At 41.3% G+C, this 18,697-nt stretch overlaps 1 protein-coding gene across 2 annotated transcripts in view; it reads right to left on the bottom strand.

The window, feature by feature from the left end:
* PTPRG (protein tyrosine phosphatase receptor type G) overlaps nt 1-18,697 on the bottom strand; it is a 403,292-nt gene that overhangs the window by 91,599 nt on the left and 292,996 nt on the right. For both annotated transcript variants that reach the window (XM_039558715.1, XM_039558716.1), the window contains 3 exons: nt 18,436-18,502; nt 6,779-6,936; nt 2,434-2,626 (listed from right to left, as the gene is read on the bottom strand). In XM_039558715.1, the coding sequence (XP_039414649.1) occupies nt 2,434-2,626; nt 6,779-6,936; nt 18,436-18,502 (418 nt within the window). The remainder of the gene's footprint in view (nt 1-2,433; nt 2,627-6,778; nt 6,937-18,435; nt 18,503-18,697) is intronic.

The following is an 18,697-nucleotide window of genomic DNA, read 5'->3' as shown; positions in this document are numbered from 1 at the left end:
AATTCGTCATGCTAAGCTTACACTCTTCTATACTTGTATGCGAGATTGTCTGGCTGGAAAGCACTCCATGCTCTCGGATCCTCAGTACTTTTGCATGAATGACACTGTATAAAGAGGAACTATATTTACTAGCTGAATAAACAATAGGTTTTGCTTTCACTCAAGTATTATGACTTCAACTCATTTTATTTATATGTCAGTAGTTCAGAATGTGCAGTGGACCAGGCACATCATCACTGTTCACCTTTGTCAAAAAAGGGGCCAGAAACATCCACATTGTTATATTTCTGGAACAGCTATATCTCATCCCTGTAACCTTTGGAGGATATACTACATCCATTTTGTGTTAGCAACACTGCGCCAACCTGTTTATTTTTAAGTTCATGAAAAAAAAGCACCTATTTTCAGTGTCCTCTGTTGCACACACAACCCAGAAAGAGACAAGCTGACAGAGCTGGTACAAAACGACTGGCTGCCCAGCTATCAGCCTCCTATAGCAAAAGCTCAAGGGAGACAGAAAGCACCAACTCCAGCATCATCCCTGCCATTAGATGGCATGCTGAATGTTGTCAGACCATGGGAAATGCATGTCCCCCACCTGAAGGTCTCTCTTGTCATAAATTCAAATTCCCAGACGGGCACAAGTACAGAGCATTATGGTACCTGAACATGATGGGAGAGGACCCATAGAGAACCTGCTCAGGAAACCAGTCCTGAGAACCAAACCATATAAACATGGACTAATGGTTGTGCTGCTCCCTTGCTCCTGTAGACTTGCTCACCTCATGATAACTAAGCCACGTGTGCTTGGTTTGGATCAAAGTCATGGTGAATCTTCCCAGTAATTGAAGTGCTCCTTTGGTCTCAACAGTTCCAAATTCAAGATCAGCCCATTAACTATAGACCTTAGTATTTGTAATGCGCTGACAAAATTGCAGGTTTCAGTTATTTATTATGGTGGTGAAAATCACCCAAGGATTCTTTATAATTCTATAAACGATCCAGCAAGTGAGGAATATGCAGGAGTGTGGCCAAAGCAGTTAAATCTTCTTGAATGTTATACCAGATGTACCTTGGCTGCACTCAAAATAAAAACTAGTCAGTTTTGTCACTTTTAACATAATGTAACCCATTAACTTTCATCACTGTTCTGGGTAAATAATATGTACAGAGGATATAACTAAAGAAATTACTGACACATGTTGCTGTTACAACACCGACTGAAAACTACAGGCCAGAGCATCCGAGCATAGCAGGAGATCTCCTTCTCACTTCTGATGTAAATTCTCTGTCCCAAGGCTGCCTTTAAAGCACATGAGGTTTGTGTACGTGTATATTATATATATATAAATAAGCACGCTCAGAGAATAACGAGCCCTGAGAAATACACTCTCTCAGTACTCTCTTGGGAGGGTGAGGTTGCTGAATGCAGCTGTTTTCATGATTCACATCCTCTAAAATCTTTGCTTTCTGTGCCTGGCCAGGTGAAAATGCCAGGTAAAAAATGGGAAGCTTGTAAATCTGCTTAGCTGTTTCCTTCTGGCAAACTGCCCCTCTCTTCTTTACCTCTGCTGGTTAAGCACCAAGCACTTCGCAAGACTGAAGACTGTAAAGTACACGTCATTTCTTCTACCTATAAATAACACCAGTCAACACCACAAAGGCAAATAAAAGTAGTAAATTTATTTGATATTTATTTCTAGTCTTGCTTTATCCAGAACACATTTCTCTCAGAATTTCTGATGTGCTACTTCAGCCAGGGCTGCCTGGGCCAGTGTAACAGCAACCTCCCTCCCACCCCCTCCATCCAGCTCACTATCTGGTGTCTGACAGAAGTAAGTGCCAGCTGCTCTACAAAAAGGCATACGAAACACTTCAGCAAGACATTAGAAAATCATCTGCCTAAAAGGAAGATATTCTTTTCCTCCTATCACCATTACCAACAGACTGATACAAACGTTGAATTTAAAGGTTGACAGTTCTTCAGAAGTCTTGTTACTGGAGAAATGAAACCCATAACCACAGCTGGATACTCTATTTCCATTCAAATACCCAATGCGTCAGTGCTAACGGGGCTGAATTTTTACCTCTGACCTTGGTCCTTTGGTTTTCCCTTTTTGCCAGGCATCTCCACAGCCCTACAACCAGCTGGCAGAAACAGGGACATTGCCAGTTTGAGATTCGTATTTTGTGGCTTTGAGACCCACATATTCTAAGGCTGTATTGTCATGGCACCTTGTGACAGCGAGTTCTACAGGTATTTGTAGCATAAGCAGAATTAGTTAATTCATCAACACTTATCAACAAGGAATGCCTGCACAATGTGCATTATTTCTTTGGTAGCTCACAGCTGTTCTTGACACCATTTGATGACAAAGTAGACAGAAAAAATTCTCCTATTAGTCAAGTGTAAAATTCTAAAGTATAGTGTACCTTTGGAAGCTTCTGTGCCAAGCGGATTTTCCAATATGTCTGTCATATCTTGGTTCCAAGCATCCTTCACAGCAGACTTGGATACCTTCCTGTTGTTCAGGCTTTGCTGTGGCCGGAAATTATTCCTCAGGTACTCCACGGACTTGACATGGTCTTGCTGCTCAGTGGTGAAGATGGAGTAAAATGCCTCCAGCTGATCGCAGCCAGCATGGCAGGGGAGAGAAGGGACATTAATTAGAAAAACAATGTGGTGAAATCCGGGCGGCTGATAAGACAATAAAATGTGAGGAAGTAAAATGTTGATGCCAAGACTGATAAAACTACATGGGAAGCCAGACTGCCCACTGAAATTATTGCCAACCACCTTATCTCAACACAGGGCTTATCCTGCCCAACATGGGAGAAGGCCTTCTAGAACCTGTGGATGTCTGTCATTGGCAAAGAAACATTTGTCCTTAGACCCCTTGTCTGGAAGGATTTTGTGTGTGACACAGCCTTGCCAAACCCTCCTCACTGCTGGCACTGTTTTGTTTCACAGTATCGCGTCAAGTGCTTCTAGGTCATTCCACACCAAGAGCTTTTGCCTGGATAAGGCAATGCTTCCTTATCTCCAAATACCTTATGAAGTTTAGCTGCCAGGCTAAGCTTCACAGACAGCTCGTGCAGCACTTTTAGGCACAGCTAGCATATACTCCTCTGGGAATAAGTTTCTTCTGTTGGATTCAGATCTGAGCTATTTATAAGAAAATGTATTAACCTCTAAGAAAGAACTGTAATTGGAAAACTTTTCTGTTACTTCGTATCTTAGTATTTCTTAGAAAAAAAGTCTAGTAAACTAAGGTGGAAATATCTTCAGCTAATGTTTTTCTCTATAATGTTTTTCAGCTATCAAGGTCGGTACAGCATTTGCTGCTAACTTGTTATCATTCAGGACAAGAACTAGAATTAGTTATGTTGCTGCTGGAAAGACTGAGCAAGACAGAGCAGAGAAGGAAGGAATCACTCCTGATAATGTTTGCATCACATCAGTTACACATATTGATAGTATGGATTTTGGGAGCATAGAATCTGGCCCAGGACTTCAAAAAGGGACTTGAGTTACATCCATAGCTTAATGACAGCTCACTCAAACTTACACCCTTTTCATTAAGTGTGCCTGCTCTAAAAGCCCTGGAGAAGCATGTGAGCCCCAAATCTTACAACTGGAAGAATTATCACGGCAGCCTCAGTTGATAAAAAAAATCAAAGCAGTGTGTAATAGAGCAGTTAAGCATCATCCACTGACTCATGAGGCACCTACTACCATTACTTAATTTCCCTTCAAAATGGTAATCTGAGATCCCTTCAGCACAGGGACAGCAGGGGACAAGCAGGGAGGGATGACCACCAATGACCAGTTCCCATTGCAGGCAGGGAGCTCACGTGCCACTTCCAGAGCTCAGGTGCTGCTTCCAGGCTTGCAGGTGTGGATGGTGGAATTTGAATTGTACTTTTTTTTCTGCATCTTATAGGAATGCTTTATTCCCAGGTTCTCAACACAATTCTGTTTCTGATTCTTTCAAAGAAACATCTTGAAAAATTTCAAAAACCATTTCCTAATTATTTGCAGGATGCCCTCAAAAGCATAGGAGGATGGATTAAAAAAGGGGTAAAGGGACTGACTTACACTTTTGTCTAAAAAGAAAAACCAAGCCAACAGATGATCCTGCTACACCCTTCTATAAAAGCACAGATCAAAACTCTTGTGCTTATTTACGTACCTTTTGCACTTCATGCACTGGAAGCAGTTTTGATGAAGCCAGCTAACAGGGCTTAAGGTGACTTTATAAAAGCACGAGAACTTGGGTAGTAACTACTTCTCTGAAGTCAAGTCTCTAGGCTTAGACATTAATCTGTGACATTAATTGAATTTTTAAACTTTCGGAGAGAACTTTTAAAATATTTTCTTCTGCTATGTTACCTTGGGGAGGTATAATTGCATTTTAACAACTGCCAATTCAAACATGATTTTTAACCTTCCACTTTTCATGTGTTGAAGTACATATAAGCCATTTCAACCTCACTTTCACTATAAAAATATTACCTAAAACAAATGAGATTAATTTCTCTGTAGCTGCCAGAAAAAAATTATATTCCAAGATCTGCAGTCAAGGAGCTGCAATCATGCTCTTCAAGGACTACAAAAGCTCCCGTTCAGAAGAAGAAATGAGAAGCTCTTGTAAGACTATTGTAGATACAGGGAAACCTGATCTAAAACTCTGAGTCATGCAATTACAAACCATTAAAGCCTGATGTGTAGTTTTCTATGGGTTGGATATACAAATGGCAATTAAAAATACTGAAACTGTTACAAGCACAATGAGCTACTCTGAGGTATGCATTACGAGAGATAATGCCATGTTTTGGGTCATTGAATGCACTTAGCTTTACAATGCATCTGCAGGGTGACACAGCTTTTCCTGGTTTGTTGTCTAATTATAAGGGAAGATGATGATGATGGAGGACTGAGAATAAAATAGAGAAGCCTCCACAATGGACCACTTCACTACTGTCCTTTTTCCAGCAAGGTATTTTGCACAAAAGCAAGAATTTAATTGGAATAGCAACAAAGATTAAACAATATCACTGTTGTTCCCTGGGATTACAGGCTGCTTCATGGGGTTTGTGATAAAGAAGGTTAAACTATGGCAATCGATTATGTTACACTGTTTCTGTTAGAGGAACAAATAATAACCATAGCAGAGGCAGGCTCTTAAAACACACACATCTACAGCTGCTGGGGAGGGGGGGAATACTATTATTTATTCCACATGTGTTGTAGTATCAATGAAAGTCTGTCTACACACAGAATTCCCAGCCCTTCAACCACACACACATGCACAGAGCAGCACAACGCCAAATTTTAAGGGCTTGATTTGGTGCAGTTACTTCTGTAGAGCACAGGAAAGGAGCTATGCCAGGACAAAGCACCTTTGTATCGACAGCCGAAATTGGTATTTACCATTTTATTTGCATTTGTTAAAATAGAAAAAAGAAGTGACCCACCTGATGCACACACAGGGTATAAAACTGAGCGTGGGCCAGGCCTTGCAGCCACCAAATAATAAACAGTAAACTTACTGATGTAGTGAAAAGCTACAAGGGATTGCAAGTATCCTGCAGGCAAGGACAGAATTCAAAATGATCTCAACAATCAGAGAAATAGCCTGAAAAAAACAAAGGGTCTGATTCAAACAGGACCATGTGCAGAGTCCCAGGCTCCAGCCAGAACTGGGGGCTGCCTGGAGGCACGATGGGCTCAGCTCAGCCAGAGGGCTCCAGGGAAAGCCTCCAGCAAAATGGTTCCTGCTGACCAGGAGCTGAACACGGGCAGTACTTTTGTGAAACAGGCAAAATAACACCAGGATGGGTGGCTGGAGACATGAATTGTGACATGTCCCTCAGCCTCTGGAGGGCCTCAGCTGAAGCACTGCAACTGATTTTGAACACAGACTGTCAAAAAAGGATGAAAGAGTCTATGGGAGAAGCAATGAGATCTAGAAAACAGGAAAAAAAGCCTGGAGCAAGGGTATGGCAAGTGCCTTCCGTACTTCTGAAACCTGTGAGCACAGCATCTGTCAGTCAGAATCACCCAGTGAACAGTTCATGTGCACTTTACAGAATTAGCGTACGTAAAAAGTTTGCTTTCAGTGGCTTATGACAGATGAAAAAGAGGCAAGACTAAGTCCAGCAGGTTGGCTTTCTGAAGACAACAGTCTTAAAATGTCAAAATACACTGAACTGCTAAACATTTGACTTCATCTAGACATTGCTTTATTAGGATAATTCTTCAAACTCCAGACATTGTGTCTATTTGCATTAAAAGCTGCTATGTGCTAATTTTTGTGCACCAGCTCTCTGAGCACATAATGGCAGCTTTACTGTGTTATAAAAGCAGTTAAGCATGGAGAATTAATGGAAAGATGTCTTTTTTAATGTAATTAGTTCAAATTACTAAATCTGAGCAGAACTGAAATCACTCACTTTACTTTGAAAAGAAAGTTTCAATGAAAAAGAATAAAAAGGAGCTCTGTGTAACTATTTACACCATGGATTAATTTAATCTTAACAAAAACAATACCAAATAAATCCCTGAAAGGCAACTGGGTTTCATGTTGTACCATCTTCTCAAGACTGACGGCTCCTGTTCAGAAACAATATTACTAAAGAGAATAAAAAAGATCACCGACACTCTCTTTTTTGTCAGCAGAAACATTTGTGTCCTCCAAATTAAACTGGTGGGTTTTGAAAACCGTCTTAAGGAGGGCAAATGAGGAGATGGGTTTCACGGACAAAACAAACACACCTGATGGTAAGAAATGGGCACAGGTTTCCGAAAAACGATCCACTCCACGATCTCGCTGCAGGGAGGAGTAGTCAGGGAACCTGTGTAGCGGTAGTAGCTCCCCAGCGACGTTGGCAGAAGTTCCCTCAGCACAAAGGGATCCAGAAAGGTCTCCTTCTCTGCAGGGAAGATTGACAAGCAGGATTACACTTTTTTAAAATGTGTCTTTAAAACAGACATCACATTGCTAGGCAGCCTAACAAGGTGTAATGGCAACAACGTATTTTATCATCTATGTAATGAAAAATGGAAACCCCCTCCCAGGAAGGCTCTGCAAGAGCTGATGAGTGGTTTATTAAAAGAGCAGCCAAAATGCTAGTCAGCCCCATCCCAAACACAGACCCTCCTATTATGAACGTGTGCAGGTGTGAAATGCACTTGCTACCGCACTGGTTTATGTCAGTACAGAAATAACACTGTACTCAAAGGTTCCAGCACTCAGTACATGGCTCTCCAGCTTGGTTGCAGCAAGACAGATCTCAGTGGGACACAGCCAAGCCTCAGTGGTCCTGTTCACTGCTGCCTGACCAAAATGCATCGGGCAGTGTATCCGTTCCATCTCTGCCAGAGGTGGAAAAGGATGCAGGAGCTGAGTCAAACCCTGCGTGGATTGCTGAGAGGGAGGAGGCAGAGCCATGCTGCTCAGCCAAACTTCTCTGGGAGCTGCCAGGCACATGGGCTGAGTAGCAGGGACGCAGGGCACTGCTGAAGCTCAACGTGGTTCTCGAAGCAACATCCAAGCAGTGCTTGCTCAGGCCTGCCTGCACCCACCCACGCTGCCACTGCCAGGGTGCTGCCAGAAACAGCCAACACACCACAAATAGGTTTCACAGGTAAAACTGCTACCTCTTCTCCCAAATCTGAGAAAGTCCTTTCCAGGGTCCAGCAGTCTGGGGACAAATCTTTTTTTCTCTGAGAATCTCCTTGGACAGCCTGACCTAAGCACTGGAAGCATTTACCTTCAAGTAAGAGTGACAAGCTGGTAATATTTAACACTGTGAAGAAAAATAAATAAACAAAAGGAGGGAACAGCTGCAGGCAAGGCAATTTCCCTGCCATCCCTGAGCATTTATTCTCTGCAGTTCATGTTGACTCAGAGGCTGAAGCACCCTCTCAGCCTGTGCAAAGGTGCTCACTGCCTCTGGGCAGGCTGACACGCGGGGCTCTCCCAAACATCTCTATTCCTTACTTTCGATATCCTGCATGCCTCAAACAGGAGTCCACACTTGGGCAGAGGGAATTCTTCTTTCTGTCTCACCAGAGCTGCTGAGCAAACCCACTGCCACCCACTCCCTGCCCCAAGAGAAGGGAGAAGCAGGTGGGCTGGTGATTGATACACACATCTTCCAAATAGGAGGAAGTCTGCAGAATTCACTTCCAAAGCATCCCACAGTCTTCTGGAAATCTTGATCAAATCAGGAGTTGCCTAAACCTCTTAGCAGCAGTCTGATAATATTTTTTAACTCCACTGCTGCTGCATGATGCCAATGATACATACAGTTCAGATATCTTCTATTTTCTGCTCAATATCAATAGGTCTGCGATGTTTTCATAGCTTTTAGCATTCCAAAATACAAGTAATTCTATTAAAGTCAAGGCAATACTGCAACCTCTTAGTGAACAATTCCTTTCCTTCTAATCCAAGTAGATTTCAACCACATCTGCATCTCCAAAAAGGAAACAAACAAATAATAGTCCACATTTTTTCCTCGTCATAGCATACCTCTGCGAGAAAAAGTGTGCTTAAATAATAAATACTAAAATATATATGATTGGCCAAAGTTCAAAGAAATTTTAATCAAGAAGTCATAATCACAGCAAAAGGTCACATTTAATTTGACTGGCTCATTTTTACACAGAAAAACTTGGTTAGAGAAACTAGAAACTCAGTCACAGGACTTGATTTCCAAATGCGGCACACAAACCTTGACACTGGATTTCTATTTCATAGCTGTCTCTCTCTATATCAGCACTCAGCACACAGTGAGCCACAATGGATCCCAAAGAGTGTTTGAATATGCCAACATCCCCTGCATTAACAGCCAATGACTACACATGAAAGACCTGGGAGGCAGAGGCACATTTTGAAAACGTTGCAGTTAAAATTAAGAATTTAACTATTTCTAACTTTTGTAACCTTTTAATTACATTGATGGAATCACTTAAGATGCTGGATAAATGCTTTGTGCAAAACCACAAATATGGTATCCCTTTATCAAAGGATGGCAGGAGAAGGAAGCTCATTTTATACTTTCAAGGATTTTTTGTGCCATATGCTGACAATATTATATTTTAATAATTAATTGTTCATCAAAGGAAAAGATGAAGAACAGGGATGCTAAATTCAAAGTTATTCAAATTGCAAAAATGAATAATGCATGACTTTTATATTAAATACACACTGTATTAAGTAGTCTACATTTCATCCAACTCTATCTTTCATTTTTAAACATTTTGAACTACAATATGAATAATCAAGTGAAGGAAGCTTATTTAGATAGAGAAATGCCTTATTTGAATGCAAACTGGAAGTATCCGACTATGATTAATTTTGGTTATCAATTAGGGAAGGTTTTTTCCTAAGCACTTGGGAAGTATTTCTCAAGGAAAAAGTAGCTTTGCTAATACACAGTTTAAGTAGGGCAGGGTGTTCTCGATCTAATTTTTCATGGCTACAAGCAACGCTCTAAGTTTTCATTAATGAATGCCAAAGATTAAAATGAAAAAATACATATAATTGGATTAAAATGACTACTAAAATAGATGATAATCAATTGATTATGCTTCCATAATGTAACACTTTTGAAAACATATCATTCTTTTGTATTGCTTGCCATCTAGATGCATGGTGCAGAGTTTTAGAAATAGGAGTCATAAAGATCTTCCCTTGAAGCTTAAAGAAAAAGGGACTTAGAAACTCTGGTGTATGCCTGCTATATCCTTCAAGAGCATATTGAAACAGTAAATGCCATGAAATTAAAGTTCCTAAGAGCTTGAGACAGTTTTGAAAATGGCATTTTGAAGTCATATAATTTTAAAGACTTCAATGTTAAATCAGTTATTGTTGTTGGTAAAACTGTAAGGAGAGTAATTTCCAGGCTAGGCAAGAGCATTCACTGATTATCACAGAAATATTTTATATATATATATATACACATATACACACACGTGTGTGTATGTATATATAGTTCACCTAAATGAAAAACAACAAGGTTGGAAATAACAACAAACCTTTCCTCACTGTCTTTTATGACCAGCTTCTGTTTCCCTTTTATGGGCATGAACTTTGTCCAGGAGGCTGGGAACAGACTGAGTGGAGTGAGGAGTTTCTAGGAGGGAGAAAGTGGAAAAGACTGGGAACTACATGATTGATGAGACAGCATTTGCTGACAGGTACTAGGAAATAACTGCCAGACAAAAGCAATAAAAGACAGCAAAGCAAATGTGTTCACCTGCAAACACCTGTGAACCACTGCAATCAATGCTGCAAAACTGACCCATGAGCCACCTACTTGCTCTCACACATAAACCAGAGCCCTGCAATGGTTTCTTCTGCTGCTCCTTGTCCTCCTCCCATCTCAGCACCTGAGCACCCAAATAGAAATATACACAACCAGGAAAGCAGAGCCCCAGAGATCTTGACCCTGAAGACAGGCCCTTGAAATACAGAGTATTCCTCTGGGAAAGAACAATAAACCTGCTGCTGCCACCGATGCTCCCAGGTGATGCAGCAAAGAGCAGTATCAAAAATATTGCCCCACTAATGCAGACAGTTTTATCCACAGGTAACAAACAGCAATGCTTTGTTTACAGCACCAATGCTCAGAAAAACATATTCACTCTAATACCTCAAAGGTAAAAATAGCAAGCACCACAGATTCATTGTTGACCATTAAAACAATGAATGTGGCATTTAAAATACTGAGTGTTCCACAGTATGAAAGAACAATATTGTATTTCAACTCTTACGTTCACAAAAAATAATTAACTGACCCAGCTGGTAACGTATTTGACCTTCTGATACAATATTCACATCCACCTCTTGGGTCTGTCTCCCACAACAGCAACGTGAGAAGTCACACCCAGCAAATTCTTTGTTTGGGCTGAAAAATCTACCCAGCATTTTGTATGGGCAAAGGGCCATTTTGTGTACAGCCTGACCCAAAGGCAGGGCAACTGCAGATCAGACACACTTTAAAACCCTGACCTATTTACACTCTTTGTCAAGTCATCACCCTACTAGGTCTGAACTAATACCAAATTGTGCACAATAGCTTACTCAGCAGAGGAGAAAACCAGATCTTAAACCAGATACCAGCAGCGGGTCTCCACCAACTACTGCAGTTTTCACAAGCTGGTGCCAACAAATATTATACTGAAAGAGCCATCAGTTGAACATTTCGCCTTCAAGGACTTGCTAAAAATATATTCAGTCAATCACTTGATAAAGATAGACCTAAATTTTAACCAAATCACTAGAGTAAGAGGCTTCTTGAGACACGCAGGTAAACAGCACACAATTATCTGTGATCAAAATTCTTTTAAATCTAACAGGAACTTGGATTGGACATCACAAGAAAATAACTATATGCCAAGTCCATTTATATCACATGGAATGCTTTGGGACTTTGATCATGATTTTGTGTAAGAAAACAGGAACTTGGCTGCATTGAAAACAATATCTTAAAATGAGCTTATTTCCAAAATTAACGTATGTGCGGTGCCTGATGGGTACCCAGCTACGCTTTGAATAACTGAAATCTGCAATACCAATATGAAGAGCTTTGAAAATCTCCCAAATTTGTTAAACAATGTTATTGCCAATTTCATTTTCACAATGAGCCAAGACATTCTAAAGCTTCTGCATTCAAACATTTAAAAAGCAAACACACAAAATAATCAGAAGGACACCATGTTGCACACCCATTGAGCCAGAACTTCTCAGATAAAGCAGGCAGCAAAGCACAGCCAAGGACCAGACTCACGGGGGTGATTTTAAAGATGAGATTACAAACATTATATATTACTTCAATTGAAAGGATCATCAGATGAGTGCTTGCTGTGTAAATCCTGCAGGAAGAGCAGTATCTGACAATCCGCTGTACTCAGGGTAATTCTTGTCATTTACTGTGCAATTATTTTTCTCACTTTTATTTAGGTTTTTTTTTTTTAAAAGAGCCTCTGCTGAGCAATGTAAGGAGCTGTAAGGACACAGAAAGCACAGCATGGCAGGGAGGAGGGGAATGAGATAATAACACAGTTATGCAGACTAATTTAATCTGAGACAACCAGTGAGAGGTACAAAAAGCCAGGAGGAAAGAATAAAAAAGGCAAGTCTTTTATTAACAGAAAACCATTTCCATGCCACGTGTTGGTCTAAAGCTTAATTTTTCTCACTCCCTTTCTTAAAAGAGCTTAGGAGGAAAAGGTTTAGCTGCAGAGAAGAGGTCTTAACTCTTTAAAGAAGGAAAATGTTATTCTGAACCTTTCATGCTGAAGCAGTACTGACGCAGAGCAGCTGTCGACATTTTAGAATGGGATGAGACTTCTCCAGGTTTCACAAAACCTCACCTGAGGCAAAGGTACATGAGGCTGGACAGGTAAGGAAACTAAGAAATACAGAATAAGCACCAGTGATAGGAGGAAAAAGAAACTATGACAAAGTTTAGAGGAGAGGAGGATCCCCGGAAAAAGCTGGACCCTGGCAGATGCTAAAGTGAAGGAGAAGCGCCCAGAGGAGCATGGATTGTTCACATCTGCTTCAGCAGAGCCAGAGCAAAACCACATGTCCTCAGACTTCCTCACCCCTCTTTTCTCAGCAAACATCCCCAAAACCCACCAGCATAGCACCCAGCCCTTACTCCCTGCAGATGATTTGTTCACATTCAGCATCAGCTTTAATTCTTAACTTTTAACAAGTGCAATATTTGTTAGCTTGAATTAATTTTTTTGTGCAATCTATTAATTCTCTGTCAGCTTGCTGGTCTTTACTCAGCCGTGACCAGCACTGCTTTCTGCAGAGCAGACAGGTGAAGGACCAGAGATTTCCAACACTTCCACCATTTATTCCTTTAAATGATATAGACCCTTGCAGCTATGCACAGAGCTGCCCTACATAAAGGTCTGAACTTATCACCTCTCCTCTCATCTTCATTTCTCACTTCCCTCCTCCTCCCCTTTGCTCCACAGCAATCGTGTCCTGGCCCCTTTCACAGGGCTACTCTGACTGTGAACACAAGAACAGATCAGAAAACAAAAGAATATATCCAGTTCATCCCTGAGGAAAAAGAAATGCTCCTCCATGTTTCCTTCTCAGCTTAATGTATCGTGCTGCTCTTAGTTTGATGGCCCTTCCTTGTTCTAAATTGAGCTGCTGCTTTCTTCAAAGTTTTACTTTCAAAGATGAGGTTTCACAGTATCACATCTCACCTTCACCCCTCTCCCCCACCCTTCTTCTCTACAACCCCATGATATTTGGTGTAGAAGGCAAACAGCTTGTCAGGCGGTGTTATGGTTAAAGTTCAAAACAAAAGAAAAAACCTGTCATGGTGCTAATAGTGTTTTCTTGTTATTATGCCTTCTGGTGTGATAGATCCACAGGGTAACTAACACCGTCTAGATTGCTTCCTTTTTAGTGCTGATTTATTTTAACATGTTATTCACTGATGTTTCACCTAGGACAACTGGAGAGATGTGCAACATATTTATTCTCTATCCTTTTTCATTATTAAAGCAGTTTTTTCCACTGTATTTTGGTAGGTTCTCCCCAGCAAGCTCAGAAACTTTAGCATTCACTTGCCTGACCACTTCTGGCCCATTTGAAGGGAGATCCAAGACTAAGTCTGTTCCATGCTAGGTTCCAGTTATAGCTTTTTAAGACTTTTTTCAAAGATCCCTTTTAAATCAACAAAGGTTCCTCTCCTCCCATCACCCCACCTCATGTTCACAAACAAGCAACACATGCCACTGACTTGCTTTGTACCTAAGCTTTTGATCTGGTAGCACTTTGATTTTCAGAGCTCACTTTTGACAAGGAAGGGAATAAGAGCCTCATTTTTGTGACATTGAGCCTTTTCTGCTGTGGTAATTTATTTGTGCTCTGCTAATAATTTTCTGCTGATCCGTGTAGATTCTTGATGAGAAGAATCTACAGAGAACAGGACAGAGTGATAAAAACATCGTTTCCATCACCTTGAAATCTTTTCCAGGGGCCTGGGGTAGTGTGGGCTGCACAGTAAAGCGGGACTGTGGCGCTGTGCAGAGCACCTGTGCCAGGCTGGGAAAAGGTGAATGTCACACAGCTTCCTGTTGCAGCGGGGATTTCTGCAACATGTATAGACAGCGAGGCCTGTAGAAAAGAAACAGGGACCAACGATTCTTGGTAGATGTTTCAGAGATCTTTATTTTCCAGCTGCATGGCCGGGGGACTGCCGAAGAACTCCGCAATCACGGGACCAGAGGGTCCTCCCCGCACAGGGGAACACAAAACAACCAACGGGGAACAGGATTGACCAGGGAGTAGGGAAACCCTGCAGGCCCTGCCTCTACTCCAGGGTCCCCTCCCCCTGGACCCCAAGGCAGGGGGGAGGAACCCCAACAGCCTCCAGCACTGGGTGCCATCCCAGGACTGACATCAGGGAAGAAGGCTCATTTTAATGCCTTGCAGGCAGCTGGTAAAAACAAGGAAAAGGCTTCTCTAAAAGGCTTACATACAAAATGGTACCAAAAAAGGTCAAATCAAAGACAGCAAACGTGGGAAAAGCAATGTTTCTGTGCAATAGCTCCATCCTGCCAGGTGTTCCTCTGAGACCTTGCTGGAATGTGTGGCAGACAAAGGCTTTCATAGCCATTTTAATGCAAATCAACTTATAACACAACCTGGTATTTCACAGTGCCCTATTCCCACAAGGGCACAATCATTCTCTCTGAGGCCTCACCAGATGCCTCAGCCCTCGAACAAGAGTAGCTCCTTCCTGCCCTGTCATTCTCAGCGTCACGAAGAAGGAAGAGGAGCAGAGAAGGGCTCAGGGCAGGGCACCCAGCCAAGCACATCGGCAGCAAAATGGGCAGAAGAGTCAGATGTGCAGCACCAAGACTGCCCCATTTGTGGTGCAAGCACAGCCAGGCACCAGTAAATTTTTTACCTAAGATCCAGCTTCAATTAAGAACATGCATCATCCATCCCACCAGAACCAGCATTGCTGAAGACCCTTCCCACCAGCTTTCATGATGAGAAGAGCATTTGTAGAGGAGTCAAAAAAGACCCCCAGCAATCAGAGCTGAAAGACACTGGCAAGTCAGCATCAGAAAATCCAAATTCCAACTGCTTGTACCCCATCCCTTTTCCAGGGAGGGCTGCCCAGTCCCAGCTGTCAGTCCTGGCTGGGCTCTGTGGCAGACACACTCGCCACGTGCCCTGTGGCAGGAAAAGCAGGAGTGAGAAGAGCAGGCACCTGGCTGGCGGGAGGTGTGACAAATCCTTGGCAGAGCACAAAACCAAAAGCAATTTTAAAATCAGCAACAAGCATTTGACAGGTCCTGTGAGAGCCTCCTTGGTGTTCCCGTGCTGCTCTTTGAGGGCGGATGCAGGAGTCGGGAAGCGGTGTAGGAACATCCTGTTCAGCAGGAAGAACATGGCGCAAACCCCAAAGCCTTATCATAGATACATACATCAGTATGTTGTTTGGTACACCATGGTTCCCCTTCCAGCTAAGAAACTTTATATGGTTGCTCATGTAAAATTAAGTTTAAGGTGGCATTAAGATTTTACAAAACTCTGCCTGGAGATGAGGAAACAAAGTCAACTAAGTAGCAACTATTCCTGTATTGATTTTTATGTGTATGTTTCTCTATCATTGTTACTAAGCTGGTGACACCGTGAAGGGCACAATTATTTATGTTCCATTGAATTAGTAAGTAATTCAAAACCCTGATGAAATATCAAGCAAAAATTGCTTTTGCTTCTACAGAAAGTACTTCTGACTTTGGAAATGTTTGCATATCCCTGGAAGAGCAATGTAAGAATACAAGAATTCACAGAATAAAAGGATACAAAAAGTTTTTTAAAAACCCAGCTCATCACTCAGGAGTACCATCTCTCTATCTACCTGAGTGTCACCAGATCTGTCACCACTATGAGGACAGGCCAGTGTGGGAGCCCTACAGAGTGTGGTGCAGAGAGGAGTCCCCATACAGGACCAGGCCTTCTAGTAAATGACAAAACGAGGATGATGAGGGTTTGTGTGGGTGTGCCATTCCCATGTTGAAAACTGAATGCATGAGAGGAAGGAGTGACTGTTCAGCACAACCCAGGAAACATGCTCTGCCAGATGGAGGGAGGGGGACAAGAAAACTTCAACATTTGTATGTATTCTTAATTTTTACATTATATGTATGTGCCTCTGTATTGTGACAACCCCCTAAAACCAACAGGGTAATGGAAATATTTTAAAATGCAAAGAAACGTAAGGTTTCAGTTTTGCCTCCTTTTGTTGGATCCCTGCTTGATCCAACCACTCGATTCAAAAGCCACAAGAGTTTTTTCCACTGTATTTCAGCCAAAAAGTCCTTGTTGCCTCAGGGTCCCAGTTGAATACAGCCAAATGGAAGGCAGGAAGAAGCTTTTCAGATAAATTCATAAAACTATGCTCATGTAAGATGTAAGTAAATCACATCAAGAAAAGAAATGAGAGCATCTGGAAGAAAACCCTCACATCTTTACTATTATTCTATATAATAACATTAAAAGAGAGATATGATACAACAATTCTTCACTGAAGCGTTCTAGCAATATTTAAGTTAAAGAGAATGAGCTCTTTCAACAACTGCTCTGCAGGAGGAAATTCCCTTACTCTAACCACCAAAAGAGCCTTAGAAAAGGCCTTTAATCAGGGCCTTTGAAACAGGAAGGAAAGCATGATTTTCCTCTTTTTCTTCCTTAATGTTTTGAAAAGGAAACAAGGTACTGAAATATGTCAAGTGATTTCCTTTACTTGAAACACTAGCAGACCTCTGTGCATTGTGTGCAAAACAAAAATAAACGCCTTTTATCCACCCAGATTTTGCTGTGGGTAAGACAGTACAGAGATGGACTGATCATTATGTGGTTAGGGAATCACAGCCTCGGGACCAAGTCACATCCTACCCAAACAATTAATTTTGGGAATGGAATAATCCTCTTAGGAGACACTGGTGTGATTATCAAGGAGTGGCTGTTTTATCTTCAAGGAGCAAGAGAGGGAGCAGAAAAACCTGATGAGGTGGCTAAAACACTGTGGGCTGGCAGGGGGTTGGGAGTCTTGGAACAGAAAGTAGATAAAGAACAAAACTCAAAAGAGATCCCAGTCCAGTTAAATGGCAGCTTGGCTGCACTGTCAAATTAAACAGACACTGAAAAAAACCTTGCAGCCTAATGCATCCCAGCGTTGCTTTTGCTGGCCTGTTTTGTTACCCAGTGGGAGCAAGGTAATAACTTCTATTTTTGTGGAAAACAGCACCAGTTTTTCAGCTCAGTGTGTTGTTTTTATTTCATGGCAGAACACTGCAATTTATAAGCAGCAAAACCTAAGGAAAATTCTCTAAATGAAGGACTTTATGGCATGTTATCATTTAACCCGTTTTTCACTGTGTTTGGATTTACTGGCCTTCCTAGTTGCAATGTTAAATGATTCTGAAAGTAGAACAATTAATCCAAAATCCTATTTGTTTTAATTTAACACTGTCAACTAGTTTTAGGTTTGCAGTCAAGAGAAAAAAAGTGTCTGTTAAGCTCTACAGCACCAGCTAATGTCTAAAGACAATCCTTAGAAAAGGTGCAAAGCTGTTTTATCACAGCACTATAGATGGAACGGAAATTTATTATTGTACTGAGCACCATTCCAGTAGATGCCTTTTGAATTACAATGAGATTATTAAAACTTTACAAATCATTATTTTAAAACCTGACAAGAGTACTTTGGGAACTAGAGCATCTTGATGTCATTGCTGATGATGCATTACCTGTGGTAAGGCTTCAGGAAAATTCCTAAGTAAAAAATTGGTTATAAAAGTATAAAATATATTAATATTTATTTCAGTACCTGCTCTAAGTTCAAGGATAATAGGTATATGCATCAGAACAGCTGAATGATCGTATTTATGCTAGCATCAGAAAGATGTTCATCTGCTGCAAAGTCTAATTAATTTTCATAGATAGTTAATTTTCTGTTTCATTATCAGCTCCCTAAATTTGAAAGACAAATAATTTATAAACAAATAGAAACTTCAGAGAGGTGTAGTTTTAGAGCAAACAGAAGATAAATAACAGAGTGAAGTATCCAGGCTGCCTTCGAAGTTCTAATACGAATGATAGATTGCAGAAAGTTGTGATTGATAACTTACGCATTCTGGAGCACTGACTGAAAAGAAACAAATTGTTTACTGCTCACCCCAACCCATTCTCAGGTAACAAATGACTCTCATCTTTACCAATCAAATAATTGCTGTGATGCCCTTAAACATCGGTGAATGAGGAATGTGTGGGCTCATCGTGTCCTTCCAGGGGTGACCTGATCCCTTAAGGACAATATTCCTGCCCCTCTCCCCCTCCCAACAAGTAGAAAGTTTAAGCAGCTACTTACCATGATGTACAACGCCCTTCAATCCATGGATAATGGGATCCAGGGCTGAATTGTCCCTCTGACTGACCTACATGCAAAGCATAGAGCATTGGTTACATCTACTCTGGCATCAGGCAGAACAGTCTCAGTTTAGTCTTCTAAAGAGAAAAAAAAAGATGTTATCTAACAAGCTGCTTAGTACTCAAATTTACAATGGATCTTCACCAAATGGCAAAGGGATATGGTGTAACAAAATAAAGTGAGGAAGGTTAAATTAAAAAAA

Source organism: Corvus cornix, chromosome 12, assembly GCF_000738735.6.
Source record: "Corvus cornix cornix isolate S_Up_H32 chromosome 12, ASM73873v5, whole genome shotgun sequence".
NCBI classification, from domain to species: domain Eukaryota; kingdom Metazoa; phylum Chordata; class Aves; order Passeriformes; family Corvidae; genus Corvus; species Corvus cornix.
This window is presented reverse-complemented; position numbering and strand designations above follow the sequence as displayed.